The sequence below is a fragment of the Eretmochelys imbricata genome, chromosome 8, assembly GCF_965152235.1.
Source record: "Eretmochelys imbricata isolate rEreImb1 chromosome 8, rEreImb1.hap1, whole genome shotgun sequence".
Taxonomy (NCBI): domain Eukaryota; kingdom Metazoa; phylum Chordata; order Testudines; family Cheloniidae; genus Eretmochelys; species Eretmochelys imbricata.
The window spans coordinates 38,276,416-38,298,388 of record NC_135579.1 but is presented as its reverse complement, the minus strand read 5'-3'; the positions used below and the strand labels follow the sequence as shown (position 1 = coordinate 38,298,388).

Sequence of the window (21,973 nt, the reverse complement as noted above, 5' to 3'; positions counted from 1 at the left end):
GTTTCCCTGATCTCCCTCATTTCACATTCGCGTAGTACCCCGGCAACTAGCATCTCAGAGATTCACTATCTGAAAGCACAGCTGAAGAAGCACAACAAATTTCAAAGATTCCTCAGAGGGTTCTGCAAGGGGCTCTATATAGGTCACATAGTTCCACTGCTATTGAGTTCTTAACAAATACATAAACAATATGTATTTTCAAATTTCAAAACTTTTCAAATTTCCGTTCAGAAGCTTCAACCTTGCTTTGCAAAGATCACAGACTCTGCACAGAGACCAGTATCACAGTTTGATAAATGTTTTTAGAGAGGAAAATAGCTTAGGAGAACATAAGGAAAAGTACTCAAGTACTAAAATATTAGCTTGAACAGCATAAAAGTGGAAAATATGAATAAACTACAGAAAAAGATCCCTACAAAACTATCTCTAGACATTTTTGGAAGTAATCTCAGGCCTTGTCTACAGGACAGAGTTTTGTGGAAAAAAGTTATGCCACTTTAATTAAAGCCCTTTAATTAAACCTCTGTTGCATGTCCACACTATGCTTCTTGAGTCAGCAGAGGACATCCACAGTAGCAGCTCTAGCATGGGCACAGGGAGCAGTGCACTGTGCCTAGCAAGCTATCTCACTGTGCAACTGGCCTCAGGGTGCTTTGGGAAGGTTTTGCATTTCCCATGGAGCAGGTATAGCATCACCATGCAGGTTTTAACCCCATCCTTCCACGGACATCCTTTACTAGATTCTCAGCTGCTTTTCAACGGAAGTGTATGTGGGAGGGGAGAGCAGAAGGAGTGTGTGTGACAGGGAGTGTGTATGGGGAGAGAGACAGAGTGTGTGTTGGGCAAGAATCTGTTGGCATGCTGTCTCCTGTCTCTTTAACTTCAGAGAGCAGCCTGACCAACCGTCCTGAGGCAGGAGAAGAGGGACAACCTCCCGCCCCACCATCATCAGCCACCTGCTCTGCACAGCACAGCAATCTCTCACACTCTTCCCACACCGGCCCCCGCAGCCAGCTCTCCCGGAGTACCACTCCTTTCCTAGAACCGGAGAAAGCAGGATTCCACATTAATGGTTCTGTGATTCCCTTCTAAGTAATTTTCAGAGATGTAGAAACACATATTCAAAAAAGATATCAATGCAAATGGAGTAAAATAAGCACTCACCTCTCTCAGAGATTCTTTCTCCCCTTTCAGCTGAGAGTTAATCTGGGAATCAAGAACGGACCCTCCTGCAGCGCTGGGGTCAGCGGATAGAGATGGTACCAACGGCCTCAGAAATTTAAATTCACTCGTGCCAGACCCAGTTGTCAAGCAAACCTCATAACAATAAGATTGAGGGAGAGTCCCAGTGCTTCTCGGGTCCGCAGGATTTGTGGGGAAGTTGGGCTCAAAATAAAAGTTCCTGGACGATGGAACATACCGCTCTCGGCACTGCCTTGTCTTGTATAGCCGGATGGCGATAATTGTTACCACACAAACCAGAAAAAGGAATGAAACGAAAGACAAAGAAATGACTAAATACAGGGTTAATGTGTCCTGCTGCTCCTCTTCTTGTGGTACATCCAGTAACTGCATGTAGGCGTCTGAAAACCCATCCACCAGAAGCACATTAAGCGTCGAGGTGGCGGATCTGGGCGGCTCTCCGTTGTCTCTAACCAGGACGATAAGTTTCTGTTTAACAGAGTCTGGGCTCGTTATAGGCCTGCTGGTTTTTATTTCCCCGGTTTGGAGACCCACAGCGAAGAGACCTGGGTCTGTAGCCTTGAGCAGCTGGTAGGAAAGCCAAGAATTCTGACCGGAATCTCCATCCACAGCTACCACCTTCGTCACCAGGTAACCCGCCTCCGCTGATCTGGGAACCAGGTCATTAGCGGGGGAACTGCTATTCTGTAGAGGATATAAAATGAAGGGGGCGTTGTCATTTTCATCAATTATCACAACTCGGACAATGACTTCAGAGCTCAGTGGAGGGGACCCGCCATCTGCAGCTCTCACTGTAACCTGGAAATCCCTCGTTTGCTCATAATCCAGAGACTGCAGAGCGTACACATTCCCCTTTTCGGAGTTTATGGAGATGGAGGAGGAGAAGGGGGGGTCACCGATGTTGCCAGGCAACGCCGAATATGTCACTTTGGCATTCTGCTCTGTGTCCAGGTCAGCAGCATGGACAGTTCCAATCAACAGGCCCGGGTGGTTGTTCTCCTTCAGGTACATGACGTACGAACTTTCATTAAATACAGGGGGGTTGTCATTAATATCCGATAGCTGAACACGGATGATCCTCACTGAGGTGAGCCTCGGAGTCCCCCGGTCTGTGGCTGTGATGCTTATGTTATACTCAGGCACTTTCTCTCGGTCCAGGGGCTTTTGTGTAACAAGCTCGTAATAATTCTTCAGGGTCGATTTTAAAGCAAAAGGGACATTGTCCTGAATGGAGCAGACCGTTCTGCCATTGTCCCCGGAGTCTCGGTCTCTCACACTGAACAGGGCCACCACTGTCTCAGGGGAGGAGTCCTCGGGTATGGTGCTGCTGAGGGACGTCAGCGTCACTTCCGGGGCGTTGTCATTCATGTCCTCGATCTCCACCAGGACTTTGCAGTGCGCGTATAGACCCCCGCCATCCGTGGCTTGGATGTTCAACTCATAACTGCTTCTTTCTTCATAGTCAATTATCCCCAAAACAGTGATTTCTCCGGAAAATTGATTTAATTTGAATAACTTGAGGACTCGCTCGGGGACCTGCCCGAATGAATAGGTGATTTCTGCATTTGAACCTTGATCCAAATCACTAGCTTCAACCTTAGTGACCAAAGTGTCCTGAGGACTATTTTCCATTAACTGCACCGTGTACACTGACTGACTAAACTGGGGGAAGTTATCGTTGGTGTCAAGCACATTTACGCGTATTTGGGCTGTGCCAGTTCTCTGTGGCAGGCCCCCATCGGCAGCTGCGAGAATCAGCATCAACTGCGCCTGCTCCTCCCGATCTAATTGTTTCTCTAACACCAGCTCGGCGTATTTACTGCCGTCTCCCCGGGTTTGCACATCCAGACTGAAGTGCTCATTAGAGAGGATTGCATAGCTCTGGATGCCGTTTGTTCCTATGTCTGAATCTTGGGCCCTTTCCAAGGGGAAGCGGCTGTTTACAGGGAGATGTTCAGGCAGCTCCAAAGGGAATTCATTTTTAGAGAATTTAGGGGAATTGTCATTCACATCCTGTATCTGCACCTCCATTGGGTACAGCTGCAGTGGATTTTCCAACACAATTTCGAATTGCAGCAAACACGGGTCGCTCTGTCCGCACAGATCCTCACGGTCTATTTTCTCCTTTATTATCACATCCCCGGAGCTCGTGTTCAGCTCAAAATACTCTTTGGTATTTTTAGAAACTAGCCGAGCACTGCGACCAGACAATTTCCCTACATCCAGTTTCAAATCCTTTGCAACATTAGCAACTAGGGACCCGCTTTTCTTCTCTTCACGCACAGAATAGCGGATCGTCTCACACGCCACCAAGGACACATACAAACATAGAAAGAAAGACAGAACTTGCCTTTTCCTGGGGCGAGCCTCCATTCTGCCAGCCATTCCCGGGTCAGATCTGAAACACAGCCTCTCTGAAAAGCTGCTGCAGCCATTCATATGTTGTGCAAGAAAGTAAACGATTTGTCCTCTAATATTGACTTATTGTAATTATTCCAGCCGCCCTTTCCCTGTAATCCTTTGTCACGCGTTCCCGGCGCAGAGCTGTTGCCTTCTGCATTCAGATGTCTGAGTGCAGCTTTCACTGAGTTTTGCTGGTCTCCGGGAATCTGTATTTTCAGCACCATTTTTGCCAATATCGCCACCTTGTGGCTCAGCTAAAATAAGACATTCCATGGTATTTAGATTGTAAATTTATTATGTGCTGTTAATATTATTCTGCATAGAAAAGATTTCTCTTCTATGTGCAAATCGTGCTTATAACGTTTCACTGTAAGAACGGCGAGATGTTAAAGTAGATTATTACCGATTGGAGGAGGTAGAAAGTTGAAAAAAATATATAAATCATTGAATTGTTATCTTTCCACAACACATTTTCTTCACTCACATCCCAATACTTTTATTCTTCACAGCTAGCTAAGTAAACAAGTTACTACAATTCGCTCACCTGTCCCAACATTTCTCTTTCGGCCCACTAGCTTAGAGATATTTTGGGAATCCCTAAATCCTACGATTGCCGTGTCTACTATGGCACTCAACAGGAAATCTAGGAAACTGCGGCCTAATAAATTAGAACTAACTAATGATCGACCAAGTGGCTAAGCAAGCATGATATATATAATTCTGGGGAAGCGATCGAGTCCTGGCATCTACAAGCAGACGTGTATCTTTCTCCTGACTTTCTTGTCTTATGTATTTTATGGCAATACTGGCCACAGCAGAAACAAGAAAAACATGAAATGAAGCCTAAGAGATTAAGTATATATTTAATATCCCAGCATGTTCCTCTTTCGTAGGTATGTCACTGAATTGCAGATACACATCTGAAAACCCATCCACTAGCAGTATATTTAGCGTCCCAATAGCAAATTGGGGAAGGTGTATATTGTCTTTAACAATGATATTTTGTTTTTGGTTAAAGGGGTCTCGCTCCGTAATTTGCATAGTGGTTTTTCCTCCCTATTTTGGAGTCCGACAGTGAAGAGACCTGGGTCTGTGGCCTTCAGCAGTTGATGGGAATGACAAGAATTCTGACCAGAATCTTCATCTACAGCCACCACCTTGATCACAAGGTAACCGGCTTCCGCCGATCTGGGAACCAGGTCGTTAAATGGCAGAGGCTAGAACAACACATCTCAAAATTGTTAATTTACTGTGCCCAATTATTATCTGCATGGCAAAGATTTCTCTCTGTTAGGTACACATTGTGTTTCAAATATTTCAAAGTAAGGAAGTGGTTAACCCAGGTTATTTCCCATTAAATGAGAAATAGTTATAGAGTATTAGAAAAAATAATACGACTTGTGATACTTCCATAATCCGTTTTCCTCTCTCACATCCCAGCACTTTTATTTTCCATAGCTAAATATGTAAAACAAGTCAATGCAATTCGCTCACCTGTGTCACCGATTCTCTTTCGTCCACGAGGTCACCTGGAAACCCACCGAAGTCTCATGATTCTCTGGCCTAGTATGGTGCTACTCACGAAAACAAGCAAACTGCGGCTTAAGAAACGAACTAATGGGTGGTCGACCCGGTGGTTAAGCAAATATCATATATGTAGCTCTGGGGAAAGGATCCAGTTCTGTTTTCTACACAATTATACAACAAAATGGGTCTCCCGTAGCAACTGGAAGAAGCAAACATGTATCTTTCTCCTGATTTTCTTGTCTTATGTATGTTTATGCAAACACAGGCCACAGCAGAAACAAGAAAAGGAAATGAAATTGAAGCGAAACACATTACTAAATATATATTTAACATGCCATCCTGCTCCTCTTCCGTAGTTACGTCACTGACCGACTGGCTCGCATATGTTCATATGAAAACACAGCAGCTAGCAGTATATTTGGCGTCGCAGCCTTTGAGTGCGGTAGGTGTCCCTGGTCTTTAACAATGGTAACTAATTTTGGCTTAATGTGGTCTCGCTCCGAAATTTAAATTTAAAGTCTCTCGGTCTTTCCTTCTCCATGTTGGAGTCCGACAGTCAAGAGACCTGGGTATGTGGCTCTAAGCAGTTCGTAGGAAAGCCAAGAATTCTGACCAGAGTCTCCATGTACCTTAGTCACAAGGTAAGTTGCCCCAGTTGCTGTGCGAACCAGGTCTTAAAGGGGAGCGGCTGTTCTGAAAACGGTGTAAAATGAAGGGTCCGTTGTCATTTTAATTAAATAATAACTTGGACAATGACTTGCTGTCTGCAAATATATTGATGCCATCAGTTGCCACTATATATGCATGTAATAGGGGTCTTTCACGTCGGTGTAGATTGTTATGGGTTCATAAACTCCAGAAGCTGTAAATTACGGTGACTTCATAGGATTTAGGTAAACATTGCCTCTTCCTTTTATAAGTACCTCCCACTGTGAAACTGCAGCCACGGCTGGCTACTCCCATTGCAAAGGGTTTGATGGACAAATAAAGTGCAATTTACATTTCTTCAGATAGAATTATTTTACTTTAACTGCTCCCTGATCTGCGTCATTTCACATTCACACAGTAGCCCGGCAACTCGCGCCTCATATAGATTCACCGTCCGAAAACACAACTGAAGAAGCAAGGGTACACTCAGATTCTTTGTAACATTTCAGATTCCCTAGACTCGCACCGTGCATAACATTATCTAGATCACATAATTCCGGTGCTATCATAAACAATTACTTTTAAAAATTTCCTTAGACAAGCTTCAAGATTCCTTTGCAGAGATCCGAGACTCTGCTCAGAGACCAGTATCACACTTTGATAAATGATCTTTTTTTCTTTTTGGAGGGGAAGGTAAGGGGTAGGGTGGGCTGAGGTGGAGTGTGGGGGGATAGCATAGAAAACTACTTAAGTGGAATTACATTACCTTGGACATAATGCAAGTATAGAAGATGAACAATGAACTACAGAAAAAGCTCCAGACGAAAAAAAAATCTCTAGACATTTCTGCAAGTAAACTAGGTAATTTTCAGAGCAGTAGAAAAAAAAACATATTCAACCAAGGTATTGATGCAAATGGAGTGAAATAAGCACTCACCTCTCTCAGAGATTCTTTCTCCTCCTTAAGCTGAGAGTCAAGAACGGACCCTCCTGCAGCGCTGGGGTCAGCGGATAGAGATGGTACCAACGGCCTCAGAAATTTAAATTCACTCGTGCCAGACCCAGTTGTCAAGCAAACCTCATAACAATAAGATTGAGGGAGAGTCCCAGTGCTTCTCGGGTCCGCAGGATTTGTGGGGAAGTTGGGCTCAAAATAAAAGTTCCTGGACGATGGAACATACCGCTCTCGGCACTGCCTTGTCTTGTATAGCCGGATGGCGATAATTGTTACCACACAAACCAGAAAAAGGAATGAAACGAAAGACAAAGAAATGACTAAATACAGGGTTAATGTGTCCTGCTGCTCCTCTTCTTGTGGTACATCCAGTAACTGCATGTAGGCGTCTGAAAACCCATCCACCAGAAGCACATTAAGCGTCGAGGTGGCGGATCTGGGAGGCTCTCCGTTGTCTCTAACCAGGACGATAAGTTTCTGTTTAACAGAGTCTGGGCTCGTTATAGGCCTGCTGGTTTTTATTTCCCCGGTTTGGAGACCCACAGCGAAGAGACCTGGGTCTGTAGCCTTGAGCAGCTGGTAGGAAAGCCAAGAATTCTGACCGGAATCTCCATCCACAGCTACCACCTTCGTCACCAGGTAACCCGCCTCCGCTGATCTGGGAACCAGGTCATTAGCGGGGGAGCTGCTATTCTGTAGAGGATATAAAATGAAGGGGGCGTTGTCATTTTCATCAATTATCACAACTCGGACAATGACTTCAGAGCTCAGTGGAGGGGACCCGCCATCTGCAGCTCTCACTGTAACCTGGAAATCCCTCGTTTGCTCATAATCCAGAGACTGCAGAGCGTACACATTCCCCTTTTCGGAGTTTATGGAGATGGAGGAGGAGAAGGGGGGGTCACCGATGTTGCCAGGCAACGCCGAATATGTCACTTTGGCATTCTGCTCTGTGTCCAGGTCAGCAGCATGGACAGTTCCAATCAACAGGCCCGGGTGGTTGTTCTCCTTCAGGTACATGACGTACGAACTTTTATTAAATACAGGGGGGTTGTCATTAATATCCGATAGCTGAACACGGATGATCCTCACTGAGGTGAGCCTCGGAGTCCCCCGGTCTGTGGCTGTGATGCTTATGTTATACTCAGGCACTTTCTCTCGGTCCAGGTGCTTTTGTGTAACAAGCTCGTAATAATTCTTCAGAGTCGATTTTAAAGCAAAAGGGACATTGTCCTGAATGGAGCAGACCGTTCTGCCATTGTCCCCGGAGTCTCGGTCTCTCACACTGAACAGGGCCACCACTGTCTCAGGGGAGGAGTCCTCGGGTATGGTGCTGCTGAGGGACGTCAGCGTCACTTCCGGGGCGTTGTCATTCATGTCCTCGATCTCCACCAGGACTTTGCAGTGCGCGTATAGACCCCCGCCATCCGTGGCTTGGATGTTCAACTCATAACTGCTTCTTTCTTCATAGTCAATTATCCCCAAAACAGTGATTTCTCCGGAAAATTGATTTAATTTGAATAACTTGAGGATTCTGTCAGGCACCTGCCTGAATGAATAGGTGATTTCTGCATTTGAACCTTGATCCAAATCACTAGCTTCAACCTTAGTGACCAAAGTGTCCTGAGGACTATTTTCCATTAACTGCACCGTGTACACTGACTGACTAAACTGGGGGAAGTTATCGTTGGTGTCAAGCACATTTACGCGTATTTGGGCTGTGCCAGTTCTCTGTGGCAGGCCCCCATCGGCAGCTGTGAGAATCAGCATCAGCTGCGCCTGCTCCTCCCGATCTAATTGTTTCTCTAACACCAGCTCGGCGTATTTACTGCCGTCAGTGTCCAGGGTTTGTACCTCCAAACGGAAATGCCCATTGGGGTTGATTGCGTAGCTCTGGATGCCGTTTGTTCCTATGTCTGAATCTTGGGCTCCTTCCAAGGGGAAGCGGGTGTTTATGGGGATTTGTTCCGGCATTTTTAAAACGAATTCATTTTGAGAGAATTTAGGGGAATTGTCATTTACATCGTCTATCTGCACTTCCATTCGGTACAGCTGCAGTGGATTTTCCAACACAATTTCGAATTGCAGCAAACACGGGTCGCTCTGTCCGCACAGATCCTCACGGTCTATTTTCTCCTTTATTATCACATCCCCGGAGCTCGTGTTCAGCTCAAAATACTCTTTGGTGTTTTTAGAAACTAGCCGAGCACTGCGACCAGACAATTTCCCTACATCCAGTTTCAAATCCTTTGCAACATTAGCAACTAGGGACCCGCTTTTCTTCTCTTCACGCACAGAATAGCGGATCGTCTCACAAGCCACCAGGGACACACACAAACATAGAAAGAAAGACAGAACTTGCCTTTTCCTGGGGCGAGTCTCCATTCCGCCAGCCATTCCCGGGTCAGATCTGAAACACAGGCCTGTCTGCAAAGCTGCTATATGTTGTGCTAGAGGAAAAACGATTTGTCCTCCAGTATTGTTTTTATTTGTAATTATTCCATCCTCCCTTTCCCTATTTTTTGTCACCCGCTCCCAGCGCAGAGCCGTTGTCGTCTGGATTCAGATGTCTGAGTGCAGCTTCCACTGAGTGCTGGCGGAGTCCGAAAAGCTGCCTTTTCAGCACCGTCTTTGGTAATATCGCCACCTTGTGGCTCAGCTAAAATAGGACATCCATGGTTTTATAGTATAAGCTTATTACGTGTGGTTACTCTCTGCATGGCAAAGATTTCTTTTTTAAACACAATTTGTGATTATAATATTTTACAGTCAGAACTTCTTAACCCAGTTTACTTCCCATTATACGAGAGAGAAATATAAATTAATAGAGAAATAAAATGGATTCTCATACTTCCACATCTTTTCTTCTCTAACATCCTAGAACGTTTATTCTACACATGCAAATACCATAAGACACCTCAATGCAATTCTCTCATGTGCCCCCTTGCTTCTATTTCTTCAGCGAGGTTGTCGATATCTTGGGTACTCACCGAAGTCCTATAATTCCCTTCTTTATTTGGGTCCTCAACAGGAAAACTAGGAAACTGAGGCCTGAAAAACCTGAACTCACTGTTGATCAACCATCACATATGTAGTTCTGGCGAAGGGATCCTTCCCCGTTTGTTTTTTTTTTTTTAAGAGGGCAACGGGAAGACGTCACATGCATCTTTTTCCTGATTTTCTCCTGGTTTTCTTGTGTTTACGTATTGTACAGCAGTATGGACCACGACAGAAACAAGAAACAATGAAATTGAAGCCAATTTCAACCTAAATATATATTTATATTTAATATGCGACGCTGCTCCTCTTTCGTAGTTACACATGTATATGCACTTCTGAAAATCCATCCACTAGCCGTATATTTAGCGTAGCAGCACTGGATTAGGGCAGGTGTCCATTGTTTAAACAACAGCTAATTTTGGCTTAACTTGATCTCTCTCTGTAATTGGTCTGTCGGTCTTTACTTCTCCATTTTGGAGTCCGAAAGTGACCTGGGTCTGTGACCTTCGGCAGTCTGTAGGAAAGCCAAAAATTCTGACCAGAATCAATGCCACCACCTTAGCCACAACGTAACTCGCCTCTGTTGCTCTCAGAACCAGGGTGGAGGTGCTGTTCTGTAGACAGTATAAAATGAATAGGGCTTTGTCATTTTTATCAATTATAACAACTCAGATGACGATTTCAGCTCCTCCTGGACTTCACAGCTGCCATCCGCCACTCTCACTGCAATTTGGCAATCTCTTACCTTTTCATAATCCAGGGTTCTAAGAACATAAATATTACTATTTTCAAAATTTATGGAGCTATAAGGCAGCTCACTTATCTGACTCTGCACTAAGGAACATTCCATTTTGGCCTTCTGCTTTCAATCTAAATCAACAGCATTTACATTGTCAATCAGTACAGCTGGGGCGATGTTTTCCTTCAAGTATATAGTGTAGGATGTCTGGTTAAATTCTAGAGAATTGTCATTAAATGCCTGATAACTGCGTGGAGACGATATCCTCCGATATCTGAGTGGTTAGGCTGGGCGTCCCTGAGTCCATGGCATTGAATACTGTATTTATAACTCCGATGTTCTCTCCCGAGCCTTTGTGGTCCGCAGCTCATCGTAATAATTAAAAGCAGGATCTAGAGCAAAATTCCGACTGTCCGTGGAATCTGCGTCTCTGACACTGTCCTTGGGGGGACTCCTCGGTGAAGGATGTGAGGGCTATCTCCTCCGGCAGGTTGTCATTCACATTCAGAACCTCCACGAGGACTTCGCAGTACGCAGACAGACCCCAGTCGTTTGTGGCTTTACGCTCCATCGGGTAATTTTTAGCTTTCTCAAAATCCACCCTTCAGCAGATTCGTTTTGCTCTGGTGACAGAGTGTAGCTGGAATAGCTGACGACATCTGTCTGATTTACTGGTCAATGGGGCTGTTTTCCGGAAAACGTGTTTAGTAAATCGCGCGAGTAAAGACAAGGATGCTACCATTGGCATCCAGGAGGACTATAACGCAGACCTGTCCCGTGCCAGACCTGGGTGGAGAATCCCCATTGGTTGCAGTTAAACTAATCCCCAGCTTCTCTTCCCTGTCCAAGTGCCTCTGCAGTACAGTACCAGCTCTGAGCATTTAAAGCCAACCCCATTAACCCTGACAGCTCATCGGAGCTTAGCGTGTAGATCTGGAGGCTATTGCCTCCCACAACTAAATCCTGGGCACTGTCCAGAGGAAAGCCGGACCCAACGGATGTGGCTTCCGGCATCTCTACATCCATTTCATTTTCGGGGAACGGAACAGAGAGGAATGATCGTTTACGTAGGAAACCTCCACCACTTACGCTTGGATTGGAGACAATGGGGGTTTCAAGAATATTTTACAGATCTCAGTTTCCAGGCAGTTTTACTCTAGGTCCAGTTTTTCTTTTATTGGCAGATCCCGGGTGTTTAGATTCAGCTGAATGATCCCTTCAGAAACAATGCGGACCGCAGACAGCTGGCTAACAGCAGCCCCTAAGTCCTTCGCAATACTGGTGACAAGGGAGTCACTTTCCACGTCCTCAGCTAAAGAACACAGAATTGTTTCGGATCACGCCCGGCACCCACACAGCTAGAGAATAAACTAGGCTACATGCCTTTTCATGGATGCGTTTGATACCTAAAACACCATTTTACTTCAACAAAACAGAGTATTTTTAAAGCAATCACTATGCTTTCCAGCCATTTTCTTGACGTCCAATATTGTACCTTAATTGCGAATAATTCGGCTATTAATGCTGTCCCTGAATGTATTTAAAACATCCTTACACCATATTTGGCCATTCCTCCTGAATAGCTAAAATGGTTTTTCCTTCGGTTTAGCGTGCATATTGCTTCCTAACTAATATGGCTAAAGGATCTGCTGGTCTATGGTCAACAGCGCCGCCACTAAAATCATTGATTCCATTAAATTGCTTTCATTAGATAGCGTTATTATTTTGATTTTCCCACTTACGTATATCTACATTTATTTCAGTTCTTCTTGCAATAATGTGATTGAGGGAGCCACAGAGATGCTATGTAAATATCTTCCTTTCTGAATATGTGGCACAGATACTTGAAAATATGATTCTACTCTAGGTACAGCTTCTAGTAACTGTCTCAATATTGAGCGTGAAGTGTCAGCTTCGGTACTGAATACGGGGGATGGTGTCAGGGGAAAAGGAAGGAGCAATATTCCCCTAGTTTAGCAGCTCTGCATTGATTAGCCTTTGAAAGGTAGCCCCCACATCCATATAGACCAGATTCCACTATGAAAGCTGACTTTTCCTGGACATCAGCATCTAAGGGAATTTGCCTATACCCTTAAATTAAATTCAGATTACTGATGTACGTTTCACTCCCCAGTAGATCCAGTAGGTATTCTGTCCTGGGTGTGGAGTAAGGAGCAGGGTTAGGTGATGGCATTTACCCTTCTAAAACCCACATAAAAATCTAATTGTTTTGTCCCTGTTAGGAACCATCATAATAGGAGATGCTTTTTGATTTAATAATATCTCCTATGTCTAACATGCTCTCCACTTCCTCCTGAGTTTGTCTTTAATTTCTCATTTAGCACAATTTGCTCTGCTAGGGGTAGGGCGTGTCCCCTAGCTTTAATGCTCTATTTTGCTCTTTACACCTGCAGGTTGGAAAATACCTAGCTGTGGTATTTCAAGAGGATCAACATCTCCTGCTTTTGGGTTGGGTCCCAAGCCTCCCAAATAACAATGCTCTTTAGGGGAATCCTTACTCTCTCTGATAAAATCAATTAAAGAGGCAGTAAATGTTCCCTCATCAGCACAACAAATCATATTCACTGCCTGCCATCTTTCTCTCTTGGTAAGCTTTTAACTATTGACATGTACCATTTGCACCAGCTCCCCTGCCAGGGGGCTACTTTACACTATAAGTGACCTCATTATCATCTCCAAGAGTCTCTCACAATAGCCTTGCATCTTGTTTTTCCTCACTGGAATCAACACTAACACAAAGTCAACTATACCAAAGGATCTTTCCTCAGTACGCCTGTCTTGCCATGTTTTTTCAGACTTCTGCCTCTTTCCAAGTCTATCATAGCTTTAAATTCTCTTTAAAATCAAGTGACATATTCCCCTCTGGGCTGTCCTGACTCTTCTATACTACCCTCCCTAGAGCCTTGAATTAAATCTAGGGGTCCCCTGACCAGTTTCCCATAAAGCAGTTTAAGGGGGGGGCGTGCACAAGGGGGGCAAGCAGGGCCACTGCCCCCAGCTTCTGCCCCACCCCTTGCCCTGGGATTTCCTCCCCCAGCCCATCTTCCCCCCTTTCTGCCAGGGTGGGAACTGGGCTGAGCGGGGCTGAATGGGCGTGCCTGGGAAAGGCACTGTAGCTAGCGCCCTGCTGAGCCCCACTTGATGGCGCCTGGTGCAGGGAAGCCGAGCTGGCAGAAAAGCTTCCGCAAGAGGCGAGCTGGGAAGCCGGCTGACCCCTCCTCGCCTGCAGCCTCCAGTAGGTGTTTGGAGCGTAGCAGAAGGGAGCTTGGGACAATGCGGGTGGTGAGGCAGCAGGCCCAGCGGCGCTGTGGGGATGGATGGGGAGCCCAGGGAGCCGGTGTTTAAAGTGCCCCTATAAAAGTAAGTGAAAATCCCTGCGCAGGTCCCCCTAGGGGGAAAATCTGTATGTGAATAACAAATAAGGGAGCAATACATCCCAGTCATTCTCTTGCCGCATAACATACATGCTTAGCATATACTTCAATGTTCCATTTATTCTTTCTACCAAACCACTGGTCTCTGGATGATAGGGGATGGCTTTTATATACCTCACTCCACACAACTCCCATAATTTCTTGAAAACTATAGACATGAAATTTGCACCACGGTCGGACAAGATTTCCCTGGGAAAACCTACCCTGCTCAAAATGGTTGTTAGGGCCTCAGGGTACCTGGTGGCAGCATCCACCACAATCTGTATATATTTCTTTCTATTTCTTGGAGGTCTGGCCTGAGGGGCCAACAATTTCTATAGACATTCTGGCAAACATCTTAATGATGGGCAAAGGCGGCAAAGGTACCTTGCAGGGTCCTCTTAACCTCTTATGCTTTTGATATAAGACACAACTCTTACAATGATTTTATTTTTACTGTCTCAGCCATGAGAAGCCAGTAGAAATTCTGTTTGAACCTATCACAGGTTCTTTCCACTCCTAAGGGTCCGGCAAGGGGACAATCATTAGCTACTTGTAGGAACCATCTCCTGTACTTCACAGGCACAAGCACTTGCTTGCAAATCTCACTGGGGCATCTCTTTTTACTAGGGGAAGCCTCCTTGTAAACAAGCCTCCTAGAAAAAAAATTACCCTTTCCTTTCCCCGCCAGGATATTATTCTGAGCTGCATCCCTCTTCTTGACCACGGAAGTATAAGCCAATTGTACCTCCACAAATTCCTTTAGAGTCTCACTTAAATTAAGAGCAGACTCTGGCAAAGCAATGAAATCTCCAAGTCCTTACTTGGGGGACAGACTGTTCTTTTCAGCTGACAAGGACTCGGGGCATTTCAACCCCATCACCCGCCTCAGCAGCCCTCTCTGCTGTCCAAAGACAAGCCAGGCTAGACAGAACTTTACTCTTTTAGTATATTAATCTTCTTAAACATGGTTAATATATCATTGCTAATTAAAACCTCAGGAGAAAGTAGACCTTGGCCAAAGATACAATCACAGGGAATTTGGCCAAAGCTAATATATTTAAGTGTTTACCAGGAATTCTGTCTCTCCCCTACCCCCAAACTTTCCCTGATCAAAGTGACTTGGGCTGCTGTGTCCCTCCAGCCCTAACAATCTATGCCATCTACCTTTGCATTTTTAATAAATTCTTCTCTACCCTCCCAAGATCCAGTCCTAACATAGTTCACTAGGATTTACGCCTGCTCCATCACTAACTCTGAAGCAATGGTGGTGGTATTCACTGGGGCGCTGGGCACAGATCATGGGCTTACCTTGAGCCTCAGGCATTTTGGTTTTATCTGGCTGGAGCCCCATAGTGATGACAGAATACTTGTCTTCCCTTTTGGTAGGGGGATTTTAAACCCTTGGCTCTAAGGGTTTTTTAAATCAAAGTTGTGGTTAGGTTTATTTCCAATCCCCTCTTCACCAGGATGTCATGGGGATTTTAATTCCTCTGGGATTTGTGCTTCTGATGGGCCCTTGATTCAACATATTCATCAGCAATGTCTGCAGCCTCAAAAATGGTGAAGGGTTTTGTTTTTTGTCACAGATGGCTGCCTTTACCCCATCTGGAACTATCCATAACAATTGCTCCTGGGCCATCAGATCAGTTTTCCATAATCACCTTCAGCCTGCACTCCCATTCTCCATTTTGTCATAAAATTACATCTTTTATGTACATATTCAACATGCGAGATATTTAGACACTCGAACTTTCTTCAATCGATAGGTGTCAGGGATAATTTTTTTTTAATTTCTTGTACACCTTAGCATCACTCTCCTCTTTATTATTAAGTCTTGGCTCACCTTCCCAGTTATTCTGGTTAAGAGAATAGACGTCGGTTTATTCTCTGGAATACTGTTCATCCCATATAGTCTTTCCAAAGCGGACAGGTACTCTCTGATAAAGAGTCATCCTCTTCATAAACTGGGCAGACTTTCTCACATTCCCTTGCGTTGTGGGGGAAAAGGGGGCATACTCAAAGGATGGGGAAGCCCCTTTTGCTGCTTCAGTATCCTGAGCTGCATTGTATGAGCTTCCATCAGCCCTCTTTCCTCAGCCTCCTGTGTGCTCTTTCCTCATATTCTTAGATGGCCTTTCATCTTCGGTGGTTTTTCTCCGTGGCTTCTTCTTTGGCCTTGACTGTTGCTGTTTGTTCCATGTGCCTCTCCTGGGTTTTCTCTCAGCACCCTGGGCTCCTTCCCTCTCCCTGATCCCTAATTCTGCCATCCATCTCTGCTGGTCACGTTCTTCCTTGGCTCTCAGGGGCTGCAATCAGGCCAGTTCCACTGCCATGGTCATCTGTGTGTGGTGTGGGACAGGAAGATTCTCACCCTCTGTGTCAGACTCCATCTCATGTTTCTTCCCTTTGCACCTAATCAAACCTTGTGAGCACAGCTCTCAGCTCCTGATCTGGGGTTTTCCTCTGAAAAGATATTCTCTTCTGCAGACATACGTTTTCAAGGTATTTTCTCACAAGACCACTGTGTCGCTCACTATGTCTATTCTTCAGACTTTAAAAACTCTTAATGTCAAGTTTGAATTTTAACAGCTCTGACTAAAGAATTTTTGAGGTAAGCACATCCCTTTTTGGCCAGACCATGCCCCTTTTTGAAGAGCTATTGGGTCACTGTTGGTGAGGTGGGTAGAAAGAGCAGATCTGTATTCCGAGCATAGAAGGATCAGGAAAAAACAACATTTTCTCGTGAAAGTCAAAATAAACCTAATTTCTTACACTAATCTCGGATGCACAAAGAAGACTAGCAGAGGTCAGTCACCCTAAACAGAAAGATGGCTCACCTTTTGTTTAGTCATTAATGGTAAGAATTGATCCCTATAGTAGTTTACAAATATTTAAAGAAATACTTTATAGAGACAGATACAAATTCAGCTTCCTTTCACTTTTCTGGGCCACAGGAGCAACCTCCAGTCGGCCTCAATCTTTTGTAAATTATTTGCCTTTACTGTCCTAAATTTTGGTACCATCCGTGACTTAGAACTTTTCTTCTCCTTCTTCATCTCTTAGAGCTGGGCGCTGGCAACCTACGATCATCATTCTCCCGTCCCCCATTCTCCTCAAACATCACCGACGTACAACGCTGCTTCACTCCGTTTTCTTGAAAAATCTCTATTAATGCCTTCATCTCTCTTCCCCTGTCTACTATAACTCTTCTCTCGAGACCCAACTTTCTGAACTATGGGATGCACAACATTTTAATGCCCACTTTCTGAAATACAGAAATAAGCATGATGACGACACTTCAATCCTTAGAAGACTCCATCGGTCCCACGTTCATTTCAGGACCCAGTTTTTTTGTTTTTTTTTTTAAATCCCTGTTTTTAAATAACAGCAACAACAAACCCACTCTTCATGGGCTAGCACTGTCTACCTCATGGATTTTCTTTGCCCCCATTCCTTCATCTTCTGGTACTCCAAAATTAGTTTTCTCTGCCAGTACAAACAGTCTCTAGATTATTAGTACAATAGCCTTCTCCTCTTCATTGCCTAGTTTCCAATCCTTTTTAAAATAACTAGGTTATTTTGTTAAAAATCTTTAATAAACAAAAAGCTACTCCCTCTATACAAACAAACAAATAAAAATGCAACCATTATCTCAGCAATACAATACAAAGCCTACAGATTTCCAAATTTGTCACAATTAACAGTTATAGCAACACAAGTTGTGACCCCTTGTCCGATGTATACGAACTTGTATCTTATAATTGATGGACAGAACCTAAATAGTGATCAGAACCTAAATAGGACGTAACTTTCTCGCTTGGTTATGGCCTTTAGGCTATTCAGTACTCTCATATCACAGCCTTGTAGTTTGGAAATCAAGGAGGTGACCGTTAAGAAGAATAAACCCATGGCTGGGATTTTCAAAAGATGGAGTGGGCACCAATTTCAATGCAGTGTTGGGGCTTTATCGTTTAGGATCCTTTGAAAATAGCAGCCTATATTATTTCAAGGGAGAAATACCATTGTTTCATACGAAGGCATACGTGTATATAGTCCAAAATGTGTTTCAATCCCAGGTAAATACATATAGATTATGGAAAGGGAAGGAGAAAGGATGTATATAGGGGTTTCATCCCTTTATTATTAACAGTGAACTTTTAGTGGAGGCATAAGATAAATAAAATTATCCAAACAATACTCCTGTCTCCATAGCGCAAGCGCTAAGTGGAAGTGCTCACTCACCCCTCTCACGGGATCCTTTCCATCCAGCATGTTGGAATTAGTCTGAGTCTCCAAACTGGTCTTGGGATTCACTTCCACATTACCATTTTCCACAGGCAAAGGCGATCCCAGCGGTTGAAAGAATTTAAAGTCACTGTTGCCTGGCCCATTTGTCAGACAGACCTCATAACGATAGGGTTGCGAGAGAGTCCCAGTGCCTGTTATGTCTAGCAAGGTGTTCGAAAAGTTGGAATCGCCGTAAAAATTCCTGGAGGACGCAATGTATCTTTCCCTACACATTCCTGCTGTATTTCTCATCATGACGACAGTTATCACCACAGAGACAAGAAAAATAAAGGAAATTAAAGCCAAATAAATTACTAAATACAAAATCAACGTTCCATCTTCTTCTGCTTCCTTTGACGTATCCTCTATCTGCATGTAGGCGTCTGAGAGCCCGTCTACCAGGAGCACATGGACCTTCCGCTGTAGTGGAGCGAGGTGACTTTCCATTATCCCTAATCAGGATGACAAGCTTTTGTTGAAAGTTGTCTCGTTCAGTCACTGGCCTCTTGGTTTTTACTTCCCCGTTTTGGAGCCCGACAATGAGGAGACCTGGGTCTGTGGCTTTCAGCAGCTGGTAGGAAAGCCAAGAATTCTGACCGGAATCTCCATCCACAACCATCACCTTTGTCACCAGTTAATCCGCCTCTGCCGATCTGGGAACCAGGTCATTAGCGGGGGAGCTGCTGTTCTGCAGAGGGTATAAAATGAAGGGGGCGTTGTCATTTTCATCAATTATCACAACTCGAACAATGACTTCAGAGCTCAGTGGAAGGGACCCGCCATCTGCAGCTCTCACTGTAACCTGGAAATCCCTCGTTTGCTCATAACCCAGAGACCGCAGAACGTACACATTCCCGTCTTCGGAGTTTATGGAGATGTAAGAAGACAACTGGAAGTCACCGACCTTCCCAGGCAATAGTACCTCACTCTGGCATTCTGCTCTGTATCCATGTCTTCAGAGCGCACAGCTCCAACCAGCTGGTTGGGATTATTGTTTTCCTTCAGGTACATGAGATATGATGACTGATTAAACAATCGTTAATGTCCGATATTTGCACACTGATGACCCACTCAGCGGTTAGCCTAGGATGCCCTAGGTCTGTGGCCGTGATGCTTATATTATATTCCGGCACTTCCTCCCTGTCCAGTGGACTTTGTGTCACTAACTCATAATAATTCTGGAAAGTTGGTTTTAGAGCAAAAGGGAGATTAGCCCTGAATGGAGCAAATTGTTTCCCCATTGTCCCCGGAGTCCCGGTCTCTGACACAGAACAGGGCTACCACAATCTCGTTGGTGGAGTCCTCAGATACCGGGCTGGTTACAGAGGTGATTGTCACCTCTGGGGGATTGTCATTTACACCTATAAACTTCACAAGGACCGTGGAGTGTGCAGAGAGGCCCCCAGAATCGGTGGCCTCAATGTTCAGTTCATACATCGCTGCTTCTTTCAAAATCAGTAAGTCCCCAAACGGTGATTTCACCTGTTAATTGGTTTAACTTGAATAACCAGAGGACTTTGTTAGGTACCTGCCTGAATGAATAGGTGATTTCTGCATTTGAACCATGATCCAAATCGCTTGCTTCAACCTTAGAGACCAGAGTACCCCGAAGGCTATTTCCCACCAACTGCACCGTATAGAGACTGACTGAACTGAGGAGAGTTGTCATTTGTATCTTGAACAACGACGCCTACCTGGGCTGTGCCCGTCCTCTGCGGAATGCCCCATCGGCAGCTGTGAGGATCAAATTAAATTCTGTCTTCTCCTCACGATCTAGCGGTTTCTCTAGCACCAGCTCCGCATATTTGCTGCCGTCCTGGTGGGTTTGCACATCCAGACGGAAGCGTTCATTGCAACTGATCATGTAGCTTTGGATACCGTTTGTTCCCACGTCTGAATCTTGGGCTCTTTGCAGGGGGAAGCGGGTGTGGGTTTGAGACACTTCGTTAATGTTTAAGATCAGCTCTTTTGGGTGGGAATGGAAGTGAATTGTTATTGATATCCTCTCTCTGCACCTCGCCCCGATATAACTGCAATGGATCTTCCAGCACTAATTCGAAATACAAACTGCACGGGTAGAGGGGACTGCACAGCCACTCTCGGTCTATTTGCTCTCCTATTAATAAATCCCGCTGTTTACATTGAGCTGCAGCTGCTCTTGGCTGCCCTGAGAAGAAACGACCCTAGCCTTACGAGCAGAGAGCTTTCTTACATCCAGCCCCAGATCCTTTGCGATATTGCCTGCAAAAGATCCGCTTTCCCTCTCCTCCGGCACGGAGTATCGCAGGGTGTCCGATACCGCCTCGCAAACAGAAACAAGCAGAAAGACAGACAGGACTTGCCTTCTCCTGCCGAGCTTCCCTTCTCTGCAAGCCATTCCAAAGTACAGCAACTCTCAGGGACCCGGAGTGGCTCCCAGCAATGCTCCCTGCTCTGATACTGCAGGCTGTCTTACCGGTGCCAGACTACTTATTAGTCCTCGAATGTCTTCCCAAGCAGTTATCGCTTTTCCTCTTCCCTGGATGACGCCTTTATAACAATAGAGAGCACAGTATTTGCTTCGCCATTTCTGCAGCACCTTGGCCAACAGCGCCACCAAGTGTTCAACCGACAATTACAGAAACCAGTATGACTTTGGAACCTAGGTACAGTTAAGATCAAGTGCCATAAGTATCCCCAGGGCAAATATACACATATACTATACATACATTTGCTCTGAAGGCTGTTTGTTATATGTTTATAGACAGTAATATAAAATGAACATAGAGAGGAAACGAAACTATAACAAACGATCTTAACTTCTCTAGTTCAATCATTTTAATATACATTTTATGTAAAACGGGACAACAGTGTTTTATTGATTAGAATTATATACATACATTTTAAACCGATTACCTTTTCTATTGACACTTTTCCCTCCTCTTTGTTGGAAATGTATTTGGTGGAAGGATAGACCCAGTAGGACTATATTCACCAGCTAAACTTGGTAAGAAGGGTCTGAGAAACTTAAATTCATTGATGCCTGAGTAAACTTTTAGAGAAGTTTCATGATTGTATGGGCAGGACAGAGATGCGGTACCAGTTATGTCGGCAAAGTTACTCGGGAAGTTACATGCAGTATAGCAACGTGCAGAGATGTGTCCATCTCTGGAGTTTCTTCTTTCATACGTTTCCTTGAGTACTATCACCATGACAGAAGCTAAAACAAGAAATTATATTATAGGCCAAATAAATTACTAAACAGATTGTTTATGTGCTATTTTTTAGATGTATAGTAAGACACCAAGATAGAGATGTCTCCATCTCTAAGGTTTCTTGTTTTATAAAGATCTACGGTTATCATCATCATCATCATAACAGAATTAGACAATGAAATGAATTTAAAGCCAAATAAATAAATAAATAAATCGTGAATGTTTATTCCCTTCATATTTATACATATTAATTATATGTGTGTGTGTGTGAAAACCCAGTAACTTGGAATACATTTAGAGTCGGTTGCTTGTTGTCTTTAGAAAGAGTAAGAGCGTGGCTACAGCTTGATCTGTTATTGGCCTTGAGGTTCTCATTTTCCTATTCTGGGATCTTATTGTATGCAGATCAGGGTGGGCGATTGTCAACAGCTGATGTGAAAATCTGATGAGGTTCAATAAGGATAAGTGCAGGGTCCTGCACTTAGGACGGAAGAATCCAATGCACCGCTACAGACTAGGGACCGAATGGCTAGGCAGCAGTTCTGCGGAAAAGGACCTAGGGGTGACAGTGGACAAGAAG

At 44.5% G+C, this 21,973-nt stretch overlaps 1 protein-coding gene and 1 pseudogene across 2 annotated transcripts in view; both read right to left on the bottom strand.

Annotated features, from left to right (window-relative positions):
* Positions 1–9,215, bottom strand: part of LOC144269112 (protocadherin beta-16-like) — a 30,532-nt gene extending 21,317 nt beyond the window's left edge. Inside the window, exon 1 of one of the 2 annotated variants that reach the window (XM_077824618.1) lies at positions 6,719–9,215. In XM_077824618.1, coding sequence (XP_077680744.1) covers positions 6,719–9,133 — 2,415 coding nt within the window. In that variant the 5' untranslated portion in view covers positions 9,134–9,215. Of the gene's footprint in view, positions 1–1,164; positions 3,600–6,718 lie in introns of those variants that run through there. The other variant, XM_077824617.1, reaches the window with a different exon arrangement.
* Positions 9,216–11,626: 2,411 nt separating this feature from the next.
* Positions 11,627–20,576, bottom strand: LOC144269245 (protocadherin beta-16-like; annotated as a pseudogene).
* Between the last annotated feature and the right edge of the window lie 1,397 nt (positions 20,577–21,973).